Source organism: Lepidochelys kempii, chromosome 10, assembly GCF_965140265.1.
Source record: "Lepidochelys kempii isolate rLepKem1 chromosome 10, rLepKem1.hap2, whole genome shotgun sequence".
NCBI classification, from domain to species: Eukaryota; Metazoa; Chordata; order Testudines; family Cheloniidae; genus Lepidochelys; species Lepidochelys kempii.
The window spans coordinates 34,866,133-34,883,638 of record NC_133265.1 but is presented as its reverse complement, the minus strand read 5'-3'; the positions used below and the strand labels follow the sequence as shown (position 1 = coordinate 34,883,638).

The 17,506-nt window shown below is 44.4% G+C and overlaps 1 protein-coding gene across 11 annotated transcripts in view; it reads right to left on the bottom strand.

Annotated features, from left to right (window-relative positions):
- The window catches only part of DNAAF8 (dynein axonemal assembly factor 8), a 151,494-nt gene that overhangs the window by 21,131 nt on the left and 112,857 nt on the right, over positions 1 to 17,506 (bottom strand). For 8 of the 11 annotated variants that reach the window (XM_073362825.1, XM_073362830.1, XM_073362827.1 and 5 more), the window contains 4 exons: positions 15,902 to 16,228; positions 13,994 to 14,056; positions 9,522 to 9,575; positions 7,039 to 7,208 (listed from right to left, as the gene is read on the bottom strand). In XM_073362825.1, the coding sequence (XP_073218926.1) occupies positions 7,039 to 7,208; positions 9,522 to 9,575; positions 13,994 to 14,056; positions 15,902 to 16,228 (614 nt within the window). The remainder of the gene's footprint in view (positions 1 to 7,038; positions 7,209 to 9,521; positions 9,576 to 13,993; positions 14,057 to 15,901; positions 16,229 to 17,506) is intronic. The other 3 variants (XM_073362831.1, XM_073362834.1, XM_073362826.1) reach the window with 2 other exon arrangements.

Sequence of the window (17,506 nt, the reverse complement as noted above, 5' to 3'; positions counted from 1 at the left end):
AGTGGACAATACACTGTATATATAAATCTTCCCACTGTAGTTTCCACTGCATGCATCTGACGAAGTGAGCTGTAGCTCATGAAAGCTTATGCTCAAATAAATTTGTTAGTCTCTAAGGTGCCACAAGTACTCCTTTTCTTCTTACTGTAACAAGAGTGATCAGGTAAGGTGAGCTATTACCAGCAGGAGAGTGGGGGGAAATGGGGGTGAGGGGGAACCTTTTGTAGTGATAATCAAGATGGGCCATTTCCAGCAGTTGACAAGAACGTCAGAGGAACAGTAGGGCGGGGGAGGGAATAAACATGGCAAAATAGTTTTACTTTGTGTAGTGACCCACCCACTCCCAGTCTTTATTCAAGCCTAAATTAATTGTATCCAGTTTGCAAATGAATTCCAATTCAGCAGTCTCTCCTTGGAGTCTGGAATAAAGACTGGGAATGGATGGGTCATTACACAAAGTAAAACTATTTCGCCACGTTTATTCCTCCCGCCCCCCTCCCCCTAGCCTGCTGTTCCTCTGACGTTCTTGTTAACTGCTGGAAATGGCCCACCTTGATTATCACTACAAAAGGTTTTTTTTCTCTCCTGTTGGTAATAGCTCACCTTACCTGATCACTCTCCTTACAGCGTGTATGGTAACACCCATTGTTTCATGTTCTCTGTGTATATAAAATCTCCCCACTGTATTTTCCACTGCATGCATCCGATGAAGAGAGCTGTAGCCCACGAAAGCTTATGCTCAAATAAATTTGTTAGTCTCTAAGGTGCCACAAGTTCTCCTTTTCTTTTTGCGGATACAGACTAACACGGCTACTACTCTGAAACCTGAAAATATATATAGAAAAATTTCACAAGGCTGTGCTGTGATAAAAAAGTGCTGTCGAGCACTGGTGGAAGAATTTTAACAACACAGAATATATTTCAATTTTTCAAATCAAGAATTTCAGACTGCATTTCAATTTTTTCAAAAATGTGTTTCTGTTTCATCAAGTGAAACAGACTCATTTTTCATTTTTTGGAAATGTTTGATAGAAATTTGTTTATCAAGGATATTAACCAGCGCATTACCTAAATGTCTTTGGCAAATTAAAAATGCTGATATCCATTTCAATACCTGTTTCAAACATGTTTGATAAAAATGTCGATAAACATTCCAATTAAAATGTCACAAAAGACTTTTGGCAAAAGAATTTTTTTTAGGATAACAGAATTTTACAATTTTTTTTCATATAATAAAGGTAATTTTTCAATGAAAAAACATCCCGTTTGAAAACTTTTTAACAGTGTTAGTGCTATTATTTTAAAGTACGGTCCCATTATGAAAAAAAACCCAGTACAAATGCCAGGGATCTAGATTTATTGTCTTGCAATGGCTCCCTAGCAAATGTGTTTCATTTTCAGGTGATGTTTCTAACTATTGACACTGAAAACTCATGCTGGGACCAGATAATCAAGCTGGCTTCTTTCCTCCTGGTGCACTGCCACTGGTAGTAAAGGTTCTATAGGCCAAACAGTGCCCTCATTTACTCCCATGAAACCTCACAGTCTTCAGTGACAGCCTTGTGTAGCACATGTGTAGCTGATTGGAACCTAGTAAACAATTTCCTCAAGGCACAAGAAAGATCAGAATCCAGCTGTGTGTTGGCTCTGCAGGCCTAGCAGGACTAAAAAGCAGCAAAATCTTTCCTCCCATCCCCCAAAGTCTGAATAGAGGATTCTGAATCTACACAAGGAATAGATCTAATGAGTGAAGAGGTACAATTTGTGCCTACTGTAGTCATCTGAGTGCAGATCCACTCTCATTGGGTTGGGGCTGAGATCTGAAGGAGAACTTCAGCTCTGTTGATTTGGCCTTCATGTTCATTTTTAGATTAACATTACTATGGACCCTGAATTTTCAGATAAAAAGTATTATTGTAACTAATGTGATTAGAAAACCACAGCAAACATTTGTATCATGCGCCATTGGCCAACAGTTACTAAGAATGAGAGGTTACTAACCTGTCCAGGAACTGGAGTTCCTCGAGATGGATGCTCCATGAGACAATGTGCACACCCATTTAGTCATCAGTGCTCACGGGTCTGTGCCTGCACCCTTACAACTCTTTGTGCTCCAGTATAAAGGCCTGCCACTGCTCCAGTTCCTTCTCAACCTCGAAGCCCAGCAGGACTCCGAAGCTGAGGGGAAAGGAGAGCAGTTGATGGAGTACCCACAAGGACAAAACATCTCGAAGAACTCCAGGCACTGCAGAAGGCAAGTAACCTCTCTTCTTTGAGTTACTATCCCTATGGGTGCTCCACGTCAGGGAATTTATGAGTAGTATCTCAGCACAGAGGAGGGTGCTGAGCAGGTGACTCAGTACAGGCTGGAAAACAGATTCACTAAAGCCTTTCTTTAGGTCTTGAAAAGCCTTGAAATAATCTGTGTAGGATGGCAGAGGAGGCAGAGCTGCCTTGTCTGGACAGGAGGAGGATTGTGGTGTCTCCTCCTCTACCCTTAAGTCCTGTTTCTCAAGAGACTTTTCTTGAGGAAGAAAGTCCTGAAGTGCCGATGGCTGTTGATCTTCACAGGTCATTTTGCATGAGGGCACCCTATAGAGCTGGTCATCGTAAGGGGTCCAAGGGTTCAATAAGGCCCACTGAGAGGGGGCATAAAGGAAAGGAGTGGGACCCAGAGATTCTCCTATCAAAGGTGATGGGTCATATGCTGACTGGTTACAGGGGTCTCAAAGGAGGAGTCTGGAATTCGAAAGGGATGGAATCCTAAATGGAGGCTGAGTCCAAGGAAATGTCCTCTCCTGTCTCCAGTGGAGAAGCTAAAGGCGCCACTACTCATGCTCGGATGGGTACAGGGGACTGAGGAGAGATGGGCAGCCATGTTGTAACCAACAGATTAATCTTTGTATGAGTATGGGACAGTGCTGGAGGACATGCTGGTTCTAGTGGGCACTGGTGGGAAATCCCCCGCATACTCTTCAACAGAGGGGATTAGGGCTCTTCCATAACCCAGAGGTCCTCATGAGAGAGGAACCTGGATGGTACCAAAGATGGTACAGATGGTTGGTCTGTATACTTTTGATAGCTATGGGTAGAGGGAAATGGTACCAGGTGGGGTGAAGACAACTTTTGTAAAGAGTCCTTGCCCTTTCAGGGGTCCTTCAATTTGGAGAAGTCTGATCCGATGAAGCAGCCACATGGGGTTACTTGTTGGAAGGCTTCATGGCAAGCAGCTTAGTAGTAGAAGACTTTCTTGGTGGTGCCAGCATCTTGGTACCATGACAGCCTTGGCAGTACTTGCACTGGGACATGAGGTCTCCTTGCTCCCTGGTCTTAGTGGTGACTTTTCCCTCCTCTTGGTCTCTCTTTCAGGGGAGTGGGGTCTCTACACTTAGAAAACTTCTGGGTGACCAAAGCTGCCCTATGGTATCTGCTTGACAGAGCTGAGGAAGCCACTGGAGTGCTGTGAGTGACTGAGGCTGATGTATGGAGGACGGGGAATCAAGATACTCCTGGTTCCTGCTCTTGAAGCTGGAGCACATCTTACACTTGGCTGGGATGCGAGACCCTCCAACATAGCAGAGGCAGCTGGAGTGCTCATTACTGAGGAGAAGAGACCTGTGGCAAGTCTGGCAGAACTGGAATCCCAGGTTATTGGGCATAACCTACCAGAAAAGACCACAGACTGGCAGGAGCCAAGAGCAGAAAGGCCCTGATTGCAAAGAAAAAAGGGAAAGGGCAATTCCCCCCTCCCAAAAGCACAAGACTGTACTATAAAAAAAGGAATAAAGAATACTATCAAGATAAGACAAAATAAAATAAAAAATAAACCAGCTGTGTCAGCTAGCTAGCGGACACTGCAAACTCCATCTCAAGCCAGCGTGGTTGGAAGGAAGTAGTGGGGTGGTGGGTCAACCCCTCCCTATATGCCCTCATACCAGTGCCCAAGGAGGCATGGGACGCAGGCACGGAGTTGCAGGCACTGCTGACAAAACTCTCTGATCAAGAGTGCACAGGTGTGCACACCACCTCTGGTGGAGCATCCATGGGGCAGTAACTCAAAGAAGCTGTTCTATGTTAGTATTTAAGATTACAAAGTCAGAATAGTGATCATGTTGCTGTAGATATTATTTGGCATGCATGTTATCAATACCTTAGAAAAAGAAAGGACACACTAGTAGCTGTCATGTTACTGGGAAAAATGCCAAAATCTGATCTGACTTCAAATAGTATGTATATGTCAGAATAAACCTAATATCACCTACGGGCTTAATCCAAAACCCATAGGAGTCCTTCAGTGACTTCTGTGCACTTTGGATCAGGACCCAAATGAGAAGGAGATGGGAGACCACGGACAGAACTTTTAGAAGGGTTCAGCACTTGCAGTCAGGACCAGGTTTTCAAGTGCTCAGCTCCCATTTAGTCACCTAAATTCATGGCCAGATTTTCAAAAGAGCTCAGCACATTGGCTGCACATGCTTCCCTAGGAGCTGCAGGACCCTCAGCAATTGGAACATATGGCCCTTTGTCGGGGCCAGACTTACAAAGATGCCCAGCTCCCATGGAGGCATTTAAAGAGGGCCACAGCTGCAAAATGGCTCAGCAGCCAGCAACTCCCATTGTGATACTTAGCCAGATTTTCAGAAGAGTCCAGCACCCAAAATGTGCTTTTGAAAATCTGCCCCTTTAATTAGGTGCCTAACTGGGAGCTGAGCTCTTGTGAAAGTCTGGCCCCAACAGTGGGTGCTGAGCCCTTGGACATCTGACCCCGGGCTCTTCTGAAAAGCTGGCCTCACGGCTGAAAGACTCTCAGTCATTGTCTATGAATGGGGATCAGAACCCTGAACAGTATACAGCACTTCCTGCTCTTCATTCCCCACTGCTACAGCCAGTCTATTATCTCCACTTTCTCACCTGCCGAAATAATAAAACCCGCTTTTTCCCATGAACAAGAAAACAATACTCTGTAATATTTAAACTCATTAGTCATCAGCTCTTTAAAGGAACTAAATCAATGCTCAGCAGCTGCTCTGGAGAGCTGGAAAAACACAAGAATAAGTCAAGAAGTTCAGATGAAACAACAGTTCTCTAAAGCTTCCCACCCCCTCCGTCTCTGAGAGACACTGGATCTTTTTAAATAGCCGTCCAAATACATGTATGTTTCTGGTGGTCAAAGAAAAACCACCCCCTCTTTATTTTTTTAATCTTATGATATACTCAAATTGCGTACAGCTCTTACCACCCACTCCCAATAACCCCACATCTCCCTTAATGGTGACCTGCAAGGAGTTTTTTGTAAAAGATGGGTTTGTGCCTTTTTTGCCTTTGTTATGATGTAGAAACAGAGGCTGAGAGTGCTCTTTATTTTCTTTAAAGAAAAGTTTTCCCGCCTGCTTGTTTGTTACTTTAGAATGGGGTAGTCAATATGCAGACCACAGGTCAGACACTTTTGAACAGTCAGCAAAATCTTTTAATTTAATTATTATTATCATGATTGTTATTATTTTTTCTGAAGTCTGGACCTTGACTACACCTTGACTAAGAAATTTGGACCTTGACAAAAAGATAATTGATTTCCCCTGTTTTAGAATATAGCGACAGAGCAATAAGGACAAACCTTATTGAATTAAGTTCAATCTTCCTGAATTAAGATCACTGTATTAAAAATGCAAATGTTTCTGTGTTATTGTGGGATTGGACATAACACCTGTGGGGGGAGACATGGCAGATGTAAACCCTGGAGGGGGTAAAGAGCTTCAAAGCAAATGATTTTCCAGACAAGAATGAACTTTTAAAGTTATGTGGGTTTCTCAAAATCTCTACGGGTAGGTGTATGCAAATGTACCCTCTTTGGTTATGCAAGAACTCAACCTTTTGAAGCTTTGCTCTGAAGGTGGGTACTTTGTCTGCTGATCATCCGTTTCACAGGGACAAGATCAGAGGCCCAAACTGTATAAAGGAGGGACCCATAGATGCAAGGGTGTGCTTGTTCTGAGCCATGGTGGTTATGGCCACACAGCCACAGAAAAAATCTTTGGTGGGGTTTGAAGGACTGACTCCTGCCAGAGCCGTTGGAGTTGGAGTGATCTCTGGTAAGCTTATTAGCATGTGTGTAGGTTGTTTTATGGTTTTTAATATGTTTTTTCCATAATGCTTTCACTTTGAGAATCAATGTGCTTGCTTAGAACTATGGCCAAGTACATTGTTTATAGCCTCTGAGGAGAAAGCAAAGCAGGCCTGCTTAGGCAGTCTGACTTGCTGGGGTATTTACAGGGTAGGCAGGGAACTATGCAGCATGGAAACACCCCAATCAGGAGGGAGTGTTGGATCTTTAACAAAGACCTCATCTATCTAAAATGTTATTAAACAGTGATGTTAAATAGATGTTAATGAAACCAATAAAATCTAAAGATTTTAAAAATAAATATCCCTTCCGGTCTCAGTTGCTTAACATTTTTACTTTCTTGGCTCTTGTCATGTCGTCATTTCACAAGCTCTCCAGTCAGTACAGAGTCTTCCAGGCTAGAGAGAATCTGAAATTCTAATGTTAAAAAAAAAAGCAAAAATATAAATTCTCTCTTAACTGAAAAAACAATGTTCATGCCTCTTTATTATCAAGCAAAAAAAGACACAAGCCCAATTTTGTTTTACTTGCAGGTCATTTTTAAAGACTCTAGAACCTCAACAGTTGAGCTTCGATTGGAAATGTAATAGGACTCATTATGAATTAGGAAGTTTACTTCGTAACTTATTCAGTTCACGGGAGGTTTCCTCCTAAATGGCATCTGCATGTCATCCAAGTGCTCAGAATTTTTCTTTCAGAGAAACCTGGTCTGTTTCTTTGTGCCATGTGATATAGCTCTCTTTCTATCTGACACCCAGTGCAGATTTAATTATTTTGTAGAGTTCACCTGTGACAACCACAGAGGAATCTTGGACTGGAGTTTTTGCTTTAACAGGAATGGATTCGATCAGCACATCCTGCAGCTGGATCGTTTTAAGTGCTAGTGCAGTTGTAGATCTGCCTGTTTTTTAACAAACCTGTTTAGCTTCAGATGAGAGGAGTCCTAAGACAATGTCTGGTTTCAGGCTTATGTGTTTCATCCCAACAAGGCTGAATTTTTCTAGGTCTAGTTTTCGGAGGATTCTAGCAAGGCTATGAGCCCAGACACCAGGTTTGATCAGCAACACAGTACAAAGAAGCTGGGCTCCTGTAACAAAAAAGCATTACAGTGAAACCAAAGATGTTTAAAGCACTGAGCATTGGTACTCACTCTCGGTAATTTTAAAGGCAAACAACGTAATCGTTTGTCAGCTAGGATAGGCATCTAAAGAACAAGGACTTTTAAAAGCAGCTGGCATGCAGTCCACAGGACTGTACTGACAGAACCAAACAAATACAGAATAAGGCTGTGGGTATGGTTTAATATTTTAGTTTTAAAATATATCCAGACCAGCCAAGGCCAGAAGGGTGATTCTATCCGATACCTGAATATCTGTGAGCACTACCTATAGTTCCAAACATTTTATACCACAAGTTTGTAGATCCAGAATCAATTCATATCAGATCTTCATGTGGGATGCTAATTTTGCATATGTTAAACTTGATAATCGAGTCCCCTTTTCCATGTAATATAAGATCAGAACAAAGCCAAAGTTACCACAGGATATAAGATACAATCCTTATGGCAACCACTGAATCCTTATCATTCTTTATTTAGATCCCATGTTTCTGTTTCCCTACTAGGACTATGCTGTTTAGAAGGGCACTGTCAAATAGCTTAGGTCTAAAGGCTCAGATTCTTAAGGGTACTTAGGCACAAAACTGCCACTGATTTTGGTGGGAGTTAGATGTCTAAATATCACTGAGGATCTGAGCCAAAATCACTTTGTGTGTGACCCAAACTTCCCTCTACAGAGCTGAGAGCCGAGCTCAGCATCACTGTGCCTATGCCTGAGAGCCACAAAAAGAAACTGACTAGAAATGGAAAGTGAAACTGATCAGGCTAGCTTCACTGTCCTCACTGGGTGAAATGCATAAAGCAAACAAACTGTGAAAGTGTTGATATTTACATAACTGCCATTTAAAATTCTATCAGTCTCTGTAATCAAAAGCACCATATTATTAGGAGTACAATTATGATTTTTATCCTGATAACATCTTTTTAAGACTTGTTGGCAAAATGTAATGTCAGAAACAGTGAACTGGGACCCGTCAGCTCCTGGTGCCTAACCATGTCAGCTAGCATGAAGCATGTAATAAGTATTGCAGGCTGCTAATACTGTTACCATTATTATCTGTTTGCGTACATCAGATGTCACTTTATGTTTTCTATGCACCATGTTACTGATTATACAGATGTCAATGCAATGAAGCATCAGTGATAGTACATATAATTTGATGCATGGAGTTCTTTACAAATGGCAAGAGACATGTTATTGATTCATGACACAAAGCAATTTGGAGCCAGATAAAAAATAACAACATGCCCCTCATTCTGTGTACACCTCAGTGAGACAAATTAACCCATTTTCTTCTGGGAGCTCTGACATTATAGGATCTCATATTTTCTGTACAAAATCCTTGAACAGAAAGGTAAATGCCATAGCAACAGCTTGCTATGCAGAGGCAAACCTCCCTGCTACCCACAGCTACTGGTGTATAGAATGGCAATCTAAATTACATATTGTTACATAAGTAGTCATTGTCCTCAAGATGTTTTACTCACCATCTGCTGTGTTTCTGGGCAAACATTCCTATTCTTTCTGGTATGTGGTTAACTATATGTGCTGCATATTTATACATATGTATATAAATTATCCACACCTGAAGGTGTGCACATGTTCTTACCTTCAGATGAGCCTGCAAAACTGACATCTTCAGATTCCCCTAAGAGCCATACACTGTCCCAGATTCAATCAGTTAATTGCCCACATATCAATGGGGACTCGCCATGCTGATCATGTGTTACTATAACCCTTAATTTGTAGGCCTCTGGTGCTCCCCAAAGGTCCAGGCTGATTTCCCTCATCACTTCTGACTGCTCTCTGGCCTTCCCAGGTTTTGCCAATGCTTTTCTAGCCTTTGTTACCTTTTCTTCTGTTCTGTGATACTCTCAACTCCCATCCTGGTGGCCAAGGTTTGGCCAAGTGTCTAAGTTGGTGTTGCTTTAAAGGGGTTGAAGCCAAACTGCTGCATTGTCTTCATATACACTCCTAAACTGGAGAGGTGTGTTTCCTTCCTTTGGGTGTGTGGGTGGCTTTAAATCAATACAACCTCAAGAGAAGCACATGTCAGGTTCCTGGGATGTTTAGACAAGGGCGTGTATATCACTGTCTGTGTTCAAGCCCAGGTTAACATCTTGTGCAATTCCAACTGTCATCCTTTTCCTTGGTCCCTGTTGGTATCTATCCAAGCTGGCTCCACAAAGGCCTTGTTAAACCCACTTTCCCCCCAGGAATATTTGCTGAACAACAACTATGTTTAAGAGAGTGAAACAGAGAGAGAACCCTGCCCTCCTCACCTGCTTGCATGTAGGTGAACAATGGCTCTGCGTGGCCTCTCCGAGTCTCTCCCCCTATAGAAGAACAGTGAATTGACTTTAATAAGTGAGCATTGCTTTGGGACAGCAGTTGGGAGTATTGTCATCTCTGCTGTACTGCAACATATGGCAGTTACACAGATGCTCTTCATGATGTACGCTTTGTTTTCAAATATCATATCAGAACGTACATGGCTTGATTTCAGAAGTGCTGAACACCAACAAATCCTGTCAAAGTCCACGTACTCTGCTCACTGAATAGGGAGTACTCTCAGGGACAATTCCCACCCACTTTAGGGCCCCTTTACACTACCAGAGCAGTGTCAAGGGCCTTAGTATAACTGAGAGTCAGGCCCCCTGATGAGATCTTAGGTACAAATGGTTTTCCTGTTTGACAGGGTACCTGCGATGGCCTACACTGGGCAGCTATGGGAAGCTTAAGGCCAGTTCAAGGTACATGTGAACCAGGAACAGTGGAAGCTCCCTAAAAGTGAGGGGGGCCATCAGCGCCCAAAACCGTGGCCCCACCCCCCCTGCACAGCTCCTTCCCCCTGAGGCCCTGCCCTTGCACTGCCCATTCCCCTGAAGCCCCGCCCGTGCACTGCCCCTTCTTCCCAAGCGGTCACTCTAGCACCGCCCCTTTCCCTGAGGCCCTGCCCCCATGCAGCCCCTTCTCCCTGAGCCCCCACCCTTGCACTTCCACTTCCCCCAAGGCCCCGTTCCCACGCCGCCTCTTCCCCCCAATACCCTGCCCTCTGCTCGCTCCTCTCTGTCCCCTCCACCCTGTGGCTCACCCTTACAGTCAGTAAAAAGTGATGGGGCCATCGCCTTCTGACCTCCCCTGCTCCAGAGCACCTGATGTGAACTGAGTAGTTTGCTGGAGCCCTGTTTTCCAGCCCCCCACCTCCAGAAGAAAAGTGAAAGATGAATTACTTTGATATCCTCATCAGGGCTTTAGTGATAACTGTATAAAACAGACCATTCAGTCACAAGCAGTGATGAGCTGCCAAAATCTGAAGAACCGGTTCCTTCAGTCACTCCAGGTCTTCAGCGGCACGTCCTTCATTCGCTCCGGGTCTTCGGTGGCACTGAAGGACCCGACTGAAGTGCCACTGAAGACCCGGAGCGAGTGAAGGACTCGCTGCCCAAGACCAGGAGCGAGTGAAGGACCCGCCGCCAAAGTGCCGCCAAAGATCCGGAGCATCCGCCGCCGGGTGAGTAAAAATTAAAAAGGGATTCTCAGCCAGGGGATTCTCCCCAGCTGGGAGCTCAGGTGGGCCAGACAGGACGGTCCTAGAGGCCGGATGTGGCCCGTGGGCAGGAGTTTGCCCACCCCTTTAACAACCGGTTCTAAACCAGCTTCAAAATTTAACAACCGGTTTGCGTGAACAGGTGCGAACCGGCTCCAGCTCACCACTGGTCACAAGGCCAGCACTCTGAGTCACCACGCAGCTTGACAACCGGTAACAGAATGAAAAATGCTACGAAGGAATCCCAAGGGTTGGAAGTCCATGGAAAACCTCATGCAGAAACAAGCAGCTGCATTGTTCACAACCCCTAATATATATTGCGCCTTCAGTTGCCTTAACTCAAGTGCTGGGATGCTTATGACCTTATCAACAAACTAGGAAAAAATGGGCCCTCCATCTGAACTGCTGCTCTGGGAATGTTCAAGGGAACAGCGCTGGAGAGGTTACCACAATGTGTAGGCATATTAACACTCATGTTTATAGAAAAGGAGTACTTGTGGCACCTTAGAGACTAACAAATTTATTTGAGCATAAGCTTTCGTGAGCTACAGCTCACTTCATCGGATGCATGCAGTGGAAAATACACTGTAAGGAGAGTGATCAGGTAAGGTGAGCTATTACCAACAGGAGAGAAAAAAAACCTTCTGTAGTGATAATCAAGACGGGCCATTTCCAGCGGTTGACAAAAACGTGTGAGGAACAGTAGGTGGGGGAGAAATACATTAGGGTTGAATAAAGACTGGGAGTGGATGTGTCATTATACAAAGTAAAACTATTTCCCCATATTTATTCCCCCCACCTCCACACTGTTCCTCACACGTTCTTGTCAACTGCTGGAAATGGCCCGTCTTGATTATCACTAGAGAAGGTTTTTTTTCTCTCCTGCTGGTAGTGGCTCACCTTACCTGATCACTCTCCTTACAGTGTGTACGGTAACACCCATTGTTTCATGTTCTCTGTGTATATAAAATCTCCCACTGTATTTTCCACTGCATGCATCCAATGAAGTGAGCTGTAGCTCACGAAAGCTTACACTCAAATAAATGTGTTAGTCTCTAAAGTGCCACAAGTACTCCTGTTCTTTTTGCAGATACAGACTAACATGACTGCTACTCTGAAACCTGACTCATGTTTATAAAATCATTCCCTGTGAAGGGACTGGATAACTCAAGGGACGGGCAATGGAATATGGAGTCTTTCACCTCTAGGCTACTGGTTGATCTCCAGCCTAAATGCACAAGGGCTGAGCAGTGTTATTACCACTTGAAGGTTCTTTGATAGAATGAATTCGTGGATCTCAGTCCAGCTACAGCAGACAGGTCTCAAAACCAGCTAACTGTCCCCCTTTACTGGCATTCTCAACAGAGGGGCCAGTGGAGTGAAGGGGCCAAGGAGACTGAACTCCCTTCAGGCCCCTATAGAACATCCCTCACCATAATTGTTTGGATATGTTGCTGGGGAAGCTTGTGCTGCTGCCTGTTTAGTGAAGTGTAACTTTATACTTTTAGTATAAGTAAAGGCCTTCAGTCTCCCGGGGTTTCAGTCTGGCCGCTTTAACAAACATTACATTTGATTTAAAAAGCAAAACCAGGAAATCCTGTTTGTTAGCAACAGACTAAGTCATTACACTCCTTTTGACTTCATTACAGCGTGGTTTCCATTTCCCACAGCCCTTTATCTGGGAGCTGCCTACCCGCTGGATCACTTCCTTTTAATAAGACCTATGTTTCTTTCCATGGCTATTTTTTGTTCTGGTAGAATAATAAGCAGGACTAAGCGGCAGATCTGACCCTGAAGCTCTCTGGTAATCTCTCAGGGTATATCTACACTGCAGCTGGGAGGTGTGATTCCCAGCATGGACAGTCTGGCACTAGCTCAGCTCAAGCTATGGTGCTATAAACAATGGTGTGGACATCAGGGTATACGGGGCGGTTCTAGCTAGGTCTGAGCTAGGTGGCTAGCCCACACTGCTGACTATGCTGCAATGTCAACACCGCTATTTTCCATGTGCTAGCTCAAGCTCTCTACCCACGCTGACAAGCACATCTCCCAGCTGCTATGCAGACACACCCTTAGTGATCACATCCCCATAGCACCTATTTTTTTCTTGAGTATTTTGGGAGCCCGACTGTTCTTGGAACTGTGTTTAGCCCTACATTCCTTGACAGCCCTAGATGGGACTGCCCCTCTGTCCAGGACAGGAGGAAGGATGTAAAGAGAAAGCACTGTAAATTATCCAGCGATTAGGGCACTAGCTTAGGACTCGGGAGATCTGTGTTTAACACCCTGCTCTGACACAGATTTCCTATGTGACCCTGGGCAAGTCATTTAGTTCCCCATCTGTGCAATGGAGATAATAGCACTGCCCTGCCTCACATGGGGGATGTGAGGATAAACATATTAAAGACTGTCAGGTGCTTAGATACTATGGCCATGGGGAACACACAATTATCAGAGTTGGACAGACAGGAGCTCCCACTAGAGACGGCTAGGGACCCTTCTGAACTGGCTCCTAGAGTGAAAGGTGTCCCCACCCTGTGGTCAGCGAGCAAAGGACGGAGTCTGGACCTTCTGATTACCCAGGCTGGCCACTTTCCGCACCATTTCACGGGTCAGCCTGAACTTGTGCACAGGTCGCCTTCCGTGTTCTACTCCATCTGCAGAACTGTTGGTTTATTCCCACTCCTGATGCTGGTCTATCAAAATGATATCGTAACAGAAATCAAGAGCAAGGGTGCAAGTCCCTGCCTGCCCGTCCCCCAGTGAAAGCTGATGTGACCCAAGCTGCACGCCCCTCATGCTGGCACCACCCAGTGAAGGGGCTGCAGTGATCAAATCACCAACAATCCACACTGGGCCAGCAGCCTGAAGCCCACTAGCCCACAAAATGAGGAGGGAAGGGCCATGGTCAAGGAAAGGGTGTCACCAGGGCACTGATTCAGCATACTCCCTGGCAGCCTCCACAGTAGGACTCCTATGGACCCTGACCTGTTAATTAAAGCTGCTCCCATCATGGTACCCCTTGCAGAGAATGACCTGCCCCCCGTCCTTCCTAAGCACAGGGGACTGCAAACTGCAGCCCGGGTCTATTAATGCAGTGGTGATGCATATGACAAAAGGCTGCAGAATTATAATTTTTTCAATATTTATTTTAAGAATAGGGAATAATTTGAAAGCAAACTGAGCCCATGTTTCTGGTCTTACCTTCAGCCCTGGAACCTCTGACAGATGGTGGCAGGTACTTCATAGCAGGGCGACGTTTGCAATCTGCAAAGGGAAAGAGATGTGCTTTTTATGACTAATCCTAGTGTGATAGTCACGACTGCTTGTTGAGATCAGAATTGTAACTATATGTACCATGGCAATAGGAGTGGGCTTTAAACAGCTGCAAACCACCCAAGGGAAGAATTGCTCTTCAGAATAAAAGACCCCCGATGGAGAAAACAACAGGAGGAAAGAATTCAGAGTGACCCTGTAAAAGAGTTCCTGCTGGCTGCTGGAGTCATGGTTAATAGCAGTATGTGTGCTGCCTTTTTACCACTGACAATGGCCTATCTGGGCAAACTGAGATTGTAACCACCACCTTCCTGTGCAAGCTGATCTCACAGCCCTGCCTGAACTTTTCTTGCACCAGGACTTTAAGGCAGGTCAATACCACATCAACTCGCAGTGGCTTTTATACACAGTTTTGGGGAGATCTAACTTTGAGATGCTGGCTTCCATCCCGTTACTGAAGACCCCCTTTTCATGCTCCTCCACTCTAAACACAAAACACCTGAATAGTTCATTTGCAGATCACCACAACAGCATGTACCTATACTTTTTGACACCAACACAGCTCATGTCTGCTATTGTATTAGACTGCACTGTTGTTCTGCACTACATAAGCACTGTATGCATCTGACAGGAGCATATAAGCTTGAGTTGGCAGTAATGCAAATGTGCAGAAACAGGAAGAAATAGAGGGTTATTATAATTCATAAGGAATTTATAATGAGTTTATGGAACTCTGACACCTTCTCCTCATTCAATACACACAGTTATCATGTGCCCATCTCTGGGTACCCAGAAAATGGCATATGATCTTATAGCATATGTGCATTATGGACTATTTACCCTTTGGTGCTGGGAGTCAGGATTTCTTAAGTGACTTGCTGATAGATTTCATATTACAGGTAACAGAGTGAGCTCCAGGTTTTGCTACTCCAAGGCATCAAATCTGAATAAAACCACTGTATGCAAAGTGATTTGGCTTAAGCAGGTCTGGCTGCACATTCCTTTCTATGGAAGGAAACCAGTAGGTTTACTACACAGATGCGTTAGTGCCAGCAAGTATCATTCATGTTTGGGGAGCCTTTGGCAACAGTGCCATCCATTTTCCATGAGTTCCTTTTCCTTTTGTTCAGAAGGAAATCCTAAACAAAGGATTCAGTGCATCACTGAGTTAGTCCCTAAGGAGTCTGTCTGTATAGGGACACCAGGCACTGGACTGTATGTCTGCTACTTTACATGTTGTCAAACCCTATAGAAGTTGACGGCTATCACGTGTTCTGTCATGTGATCAATCATTATGCAGCAGTTTATGAGATCACATGGATCCTTACAGCTGTAGGGTGTGGAAGCTTGTCTAATGGGTGTGCGAGTGGTCAGAACAAATGAGTGGTTGTCATGATTCCTAGATTCTATTCCTGACTTTGTTACTGTAAGCCCTTCAGCATGCCATTTAGGCTCTCTGCATCTCCATGTCTGCGTATATAAACATGCAAAATGGCTATAATACTATTTACCTAGCTCATGGGACTGTAAAGGCTCTTTAATAGTATAAAGTGCGTTGAGATCCTCAGGTAAAAGGTGCAATGGGGGTGCAAAGTTGTGTTAGACTATTAGTGCCAAAACCTACCTTCATGTTCACCAATATGGCTTCCAGTGACTTTATTGGAGCCCCACACATGCACACAAGTGCAGAATTTGACCCTGAATTAATTTAATTTACTGTGTTTTTTATCCTGCTTGACGGGAACACACAGCAAAAAGGCTCCTTTGTCTGTGCTCAGTAAGCTGCCCACGGCCTGCCTAACTGCAAAGCCTGTTAACAGTAAGAACAACTCCTACCAGCTATGAACTCTTTCTCGGTGAAGAAGAGGACTGCCTGCCTGAAGGCCATCTCTGGGGTCAAGGCCATCACTCTCTGAAGGTCACTGGTGTTAGTGTTTGTCTTGTCTCCCAGCAGCGTCAGCTTCTTCAGGGTCTCAGCAAGAACCCCAAAGGCACTGACTCTCCGCAGCGCACAGATGAGAGCTGGGCTGGACATCAGCATATTGATGCTTCTTTGCCAGGAGGTATCTCCCACCTCGAAAGGGGTTACTTCTTTGGCCTGACTCCGAGTGAGACGGTGCAACCACTTGAGGCTCAGAAGCTCAAACCCTGGGTCAAGTCCTTCTGCAAGAAAAGAGAAACCTGTTAATTACTAATTGGTAGCTTGTGTTTCCTAGAGGCTGTTCTCTGCTAGTGTCTTACATTCACACTCGTCTTATGATCTTCTTTAGCAGACAGGAACTTCCAAACTTGTTTGGTCTCCACTATCCCTCCCATCCACCAGGAAGTGCAATGCAGGGTTTGGAATCACACTGGGCTAAAACTTAGTATATTCAAACAATACAACTTCTCGGAAGTTAAATGGCTAATAATTAGAGCCAGGAATGGGCTACCTAGGAAATAAAGAACCCTGTGCCACATCAGCAGAGACGCATGGAGATCAAGTGCCGCAGTCTGATTAAAGAAAGGCTTTAATGTAGAGCAGGTGAAAGGGACATGTTGGGAATACAATGATATTTAAGTGCTTTGATACAGCATAGTATATAATTATAGATATTGTAACTGCTCTGATAATGCTTCATTTTAAGGGATATTAATTATAGTAATCAACTCCATTGTAACATTGACTTGTCACTAGAATAACTTAACTATTGTTATGTTTGCAAACTAGGCTTGTTTTCTGTGTAGCAAGATGTTTGGAGGTTCAATACATAATTGTATGTTGCTGAGGTTACTATGGGCTAGATTCAGGAACCCTTGCACGCAGTGAGTAGTATCATATTTTGCGAGTACGCCCATTGGTTTCAAGTCTACTCTCGGAGTAGCGTGCTACTCAGTGAGACCCAGGCTGCCAGATTCTGACCCTATGTTAAGGAGTACTTTGTTTTTTACTTCATAACAATTTCTGTGCAATTAGTGCCAGTTAATAAAATAATCATACTATTTTGCTCTTATATAGCACTTTTCAGGCATACATTTGAAAGCACTTTACAAAGGAGGTCAGTGTCATTATCTCCATTGTACCAATGGGGAAACTGGGGCACAAAGCAGTGAAGTAACATGCCCATGGTCACACAAGAGGCTAGTGGCAGAACTAGAGTAGAACTCAGGTCTCCTGACTCCCCTGTTCTGTTCCCTATCCACAGAACCATCCTGCCTCCTAAATATGAGGGCTGGGCAAACTGGTTCGGATTACATATATGAGCTAGCCTGAACCTTAGCACATCCTTGAACTGATTCAAAACCTACTGCAGTCAAATGATGCCCATCCGGGCCAAGATCACTCACTAACATTCACAGACTCTTTAGGGAGATAAATAAACACACCTATCTACCTGATAGGGCCTGGGACAGAGTGTTAGAAGCTAGCAGGTGAGGCACTTAGGCATCTGATCACTTAGG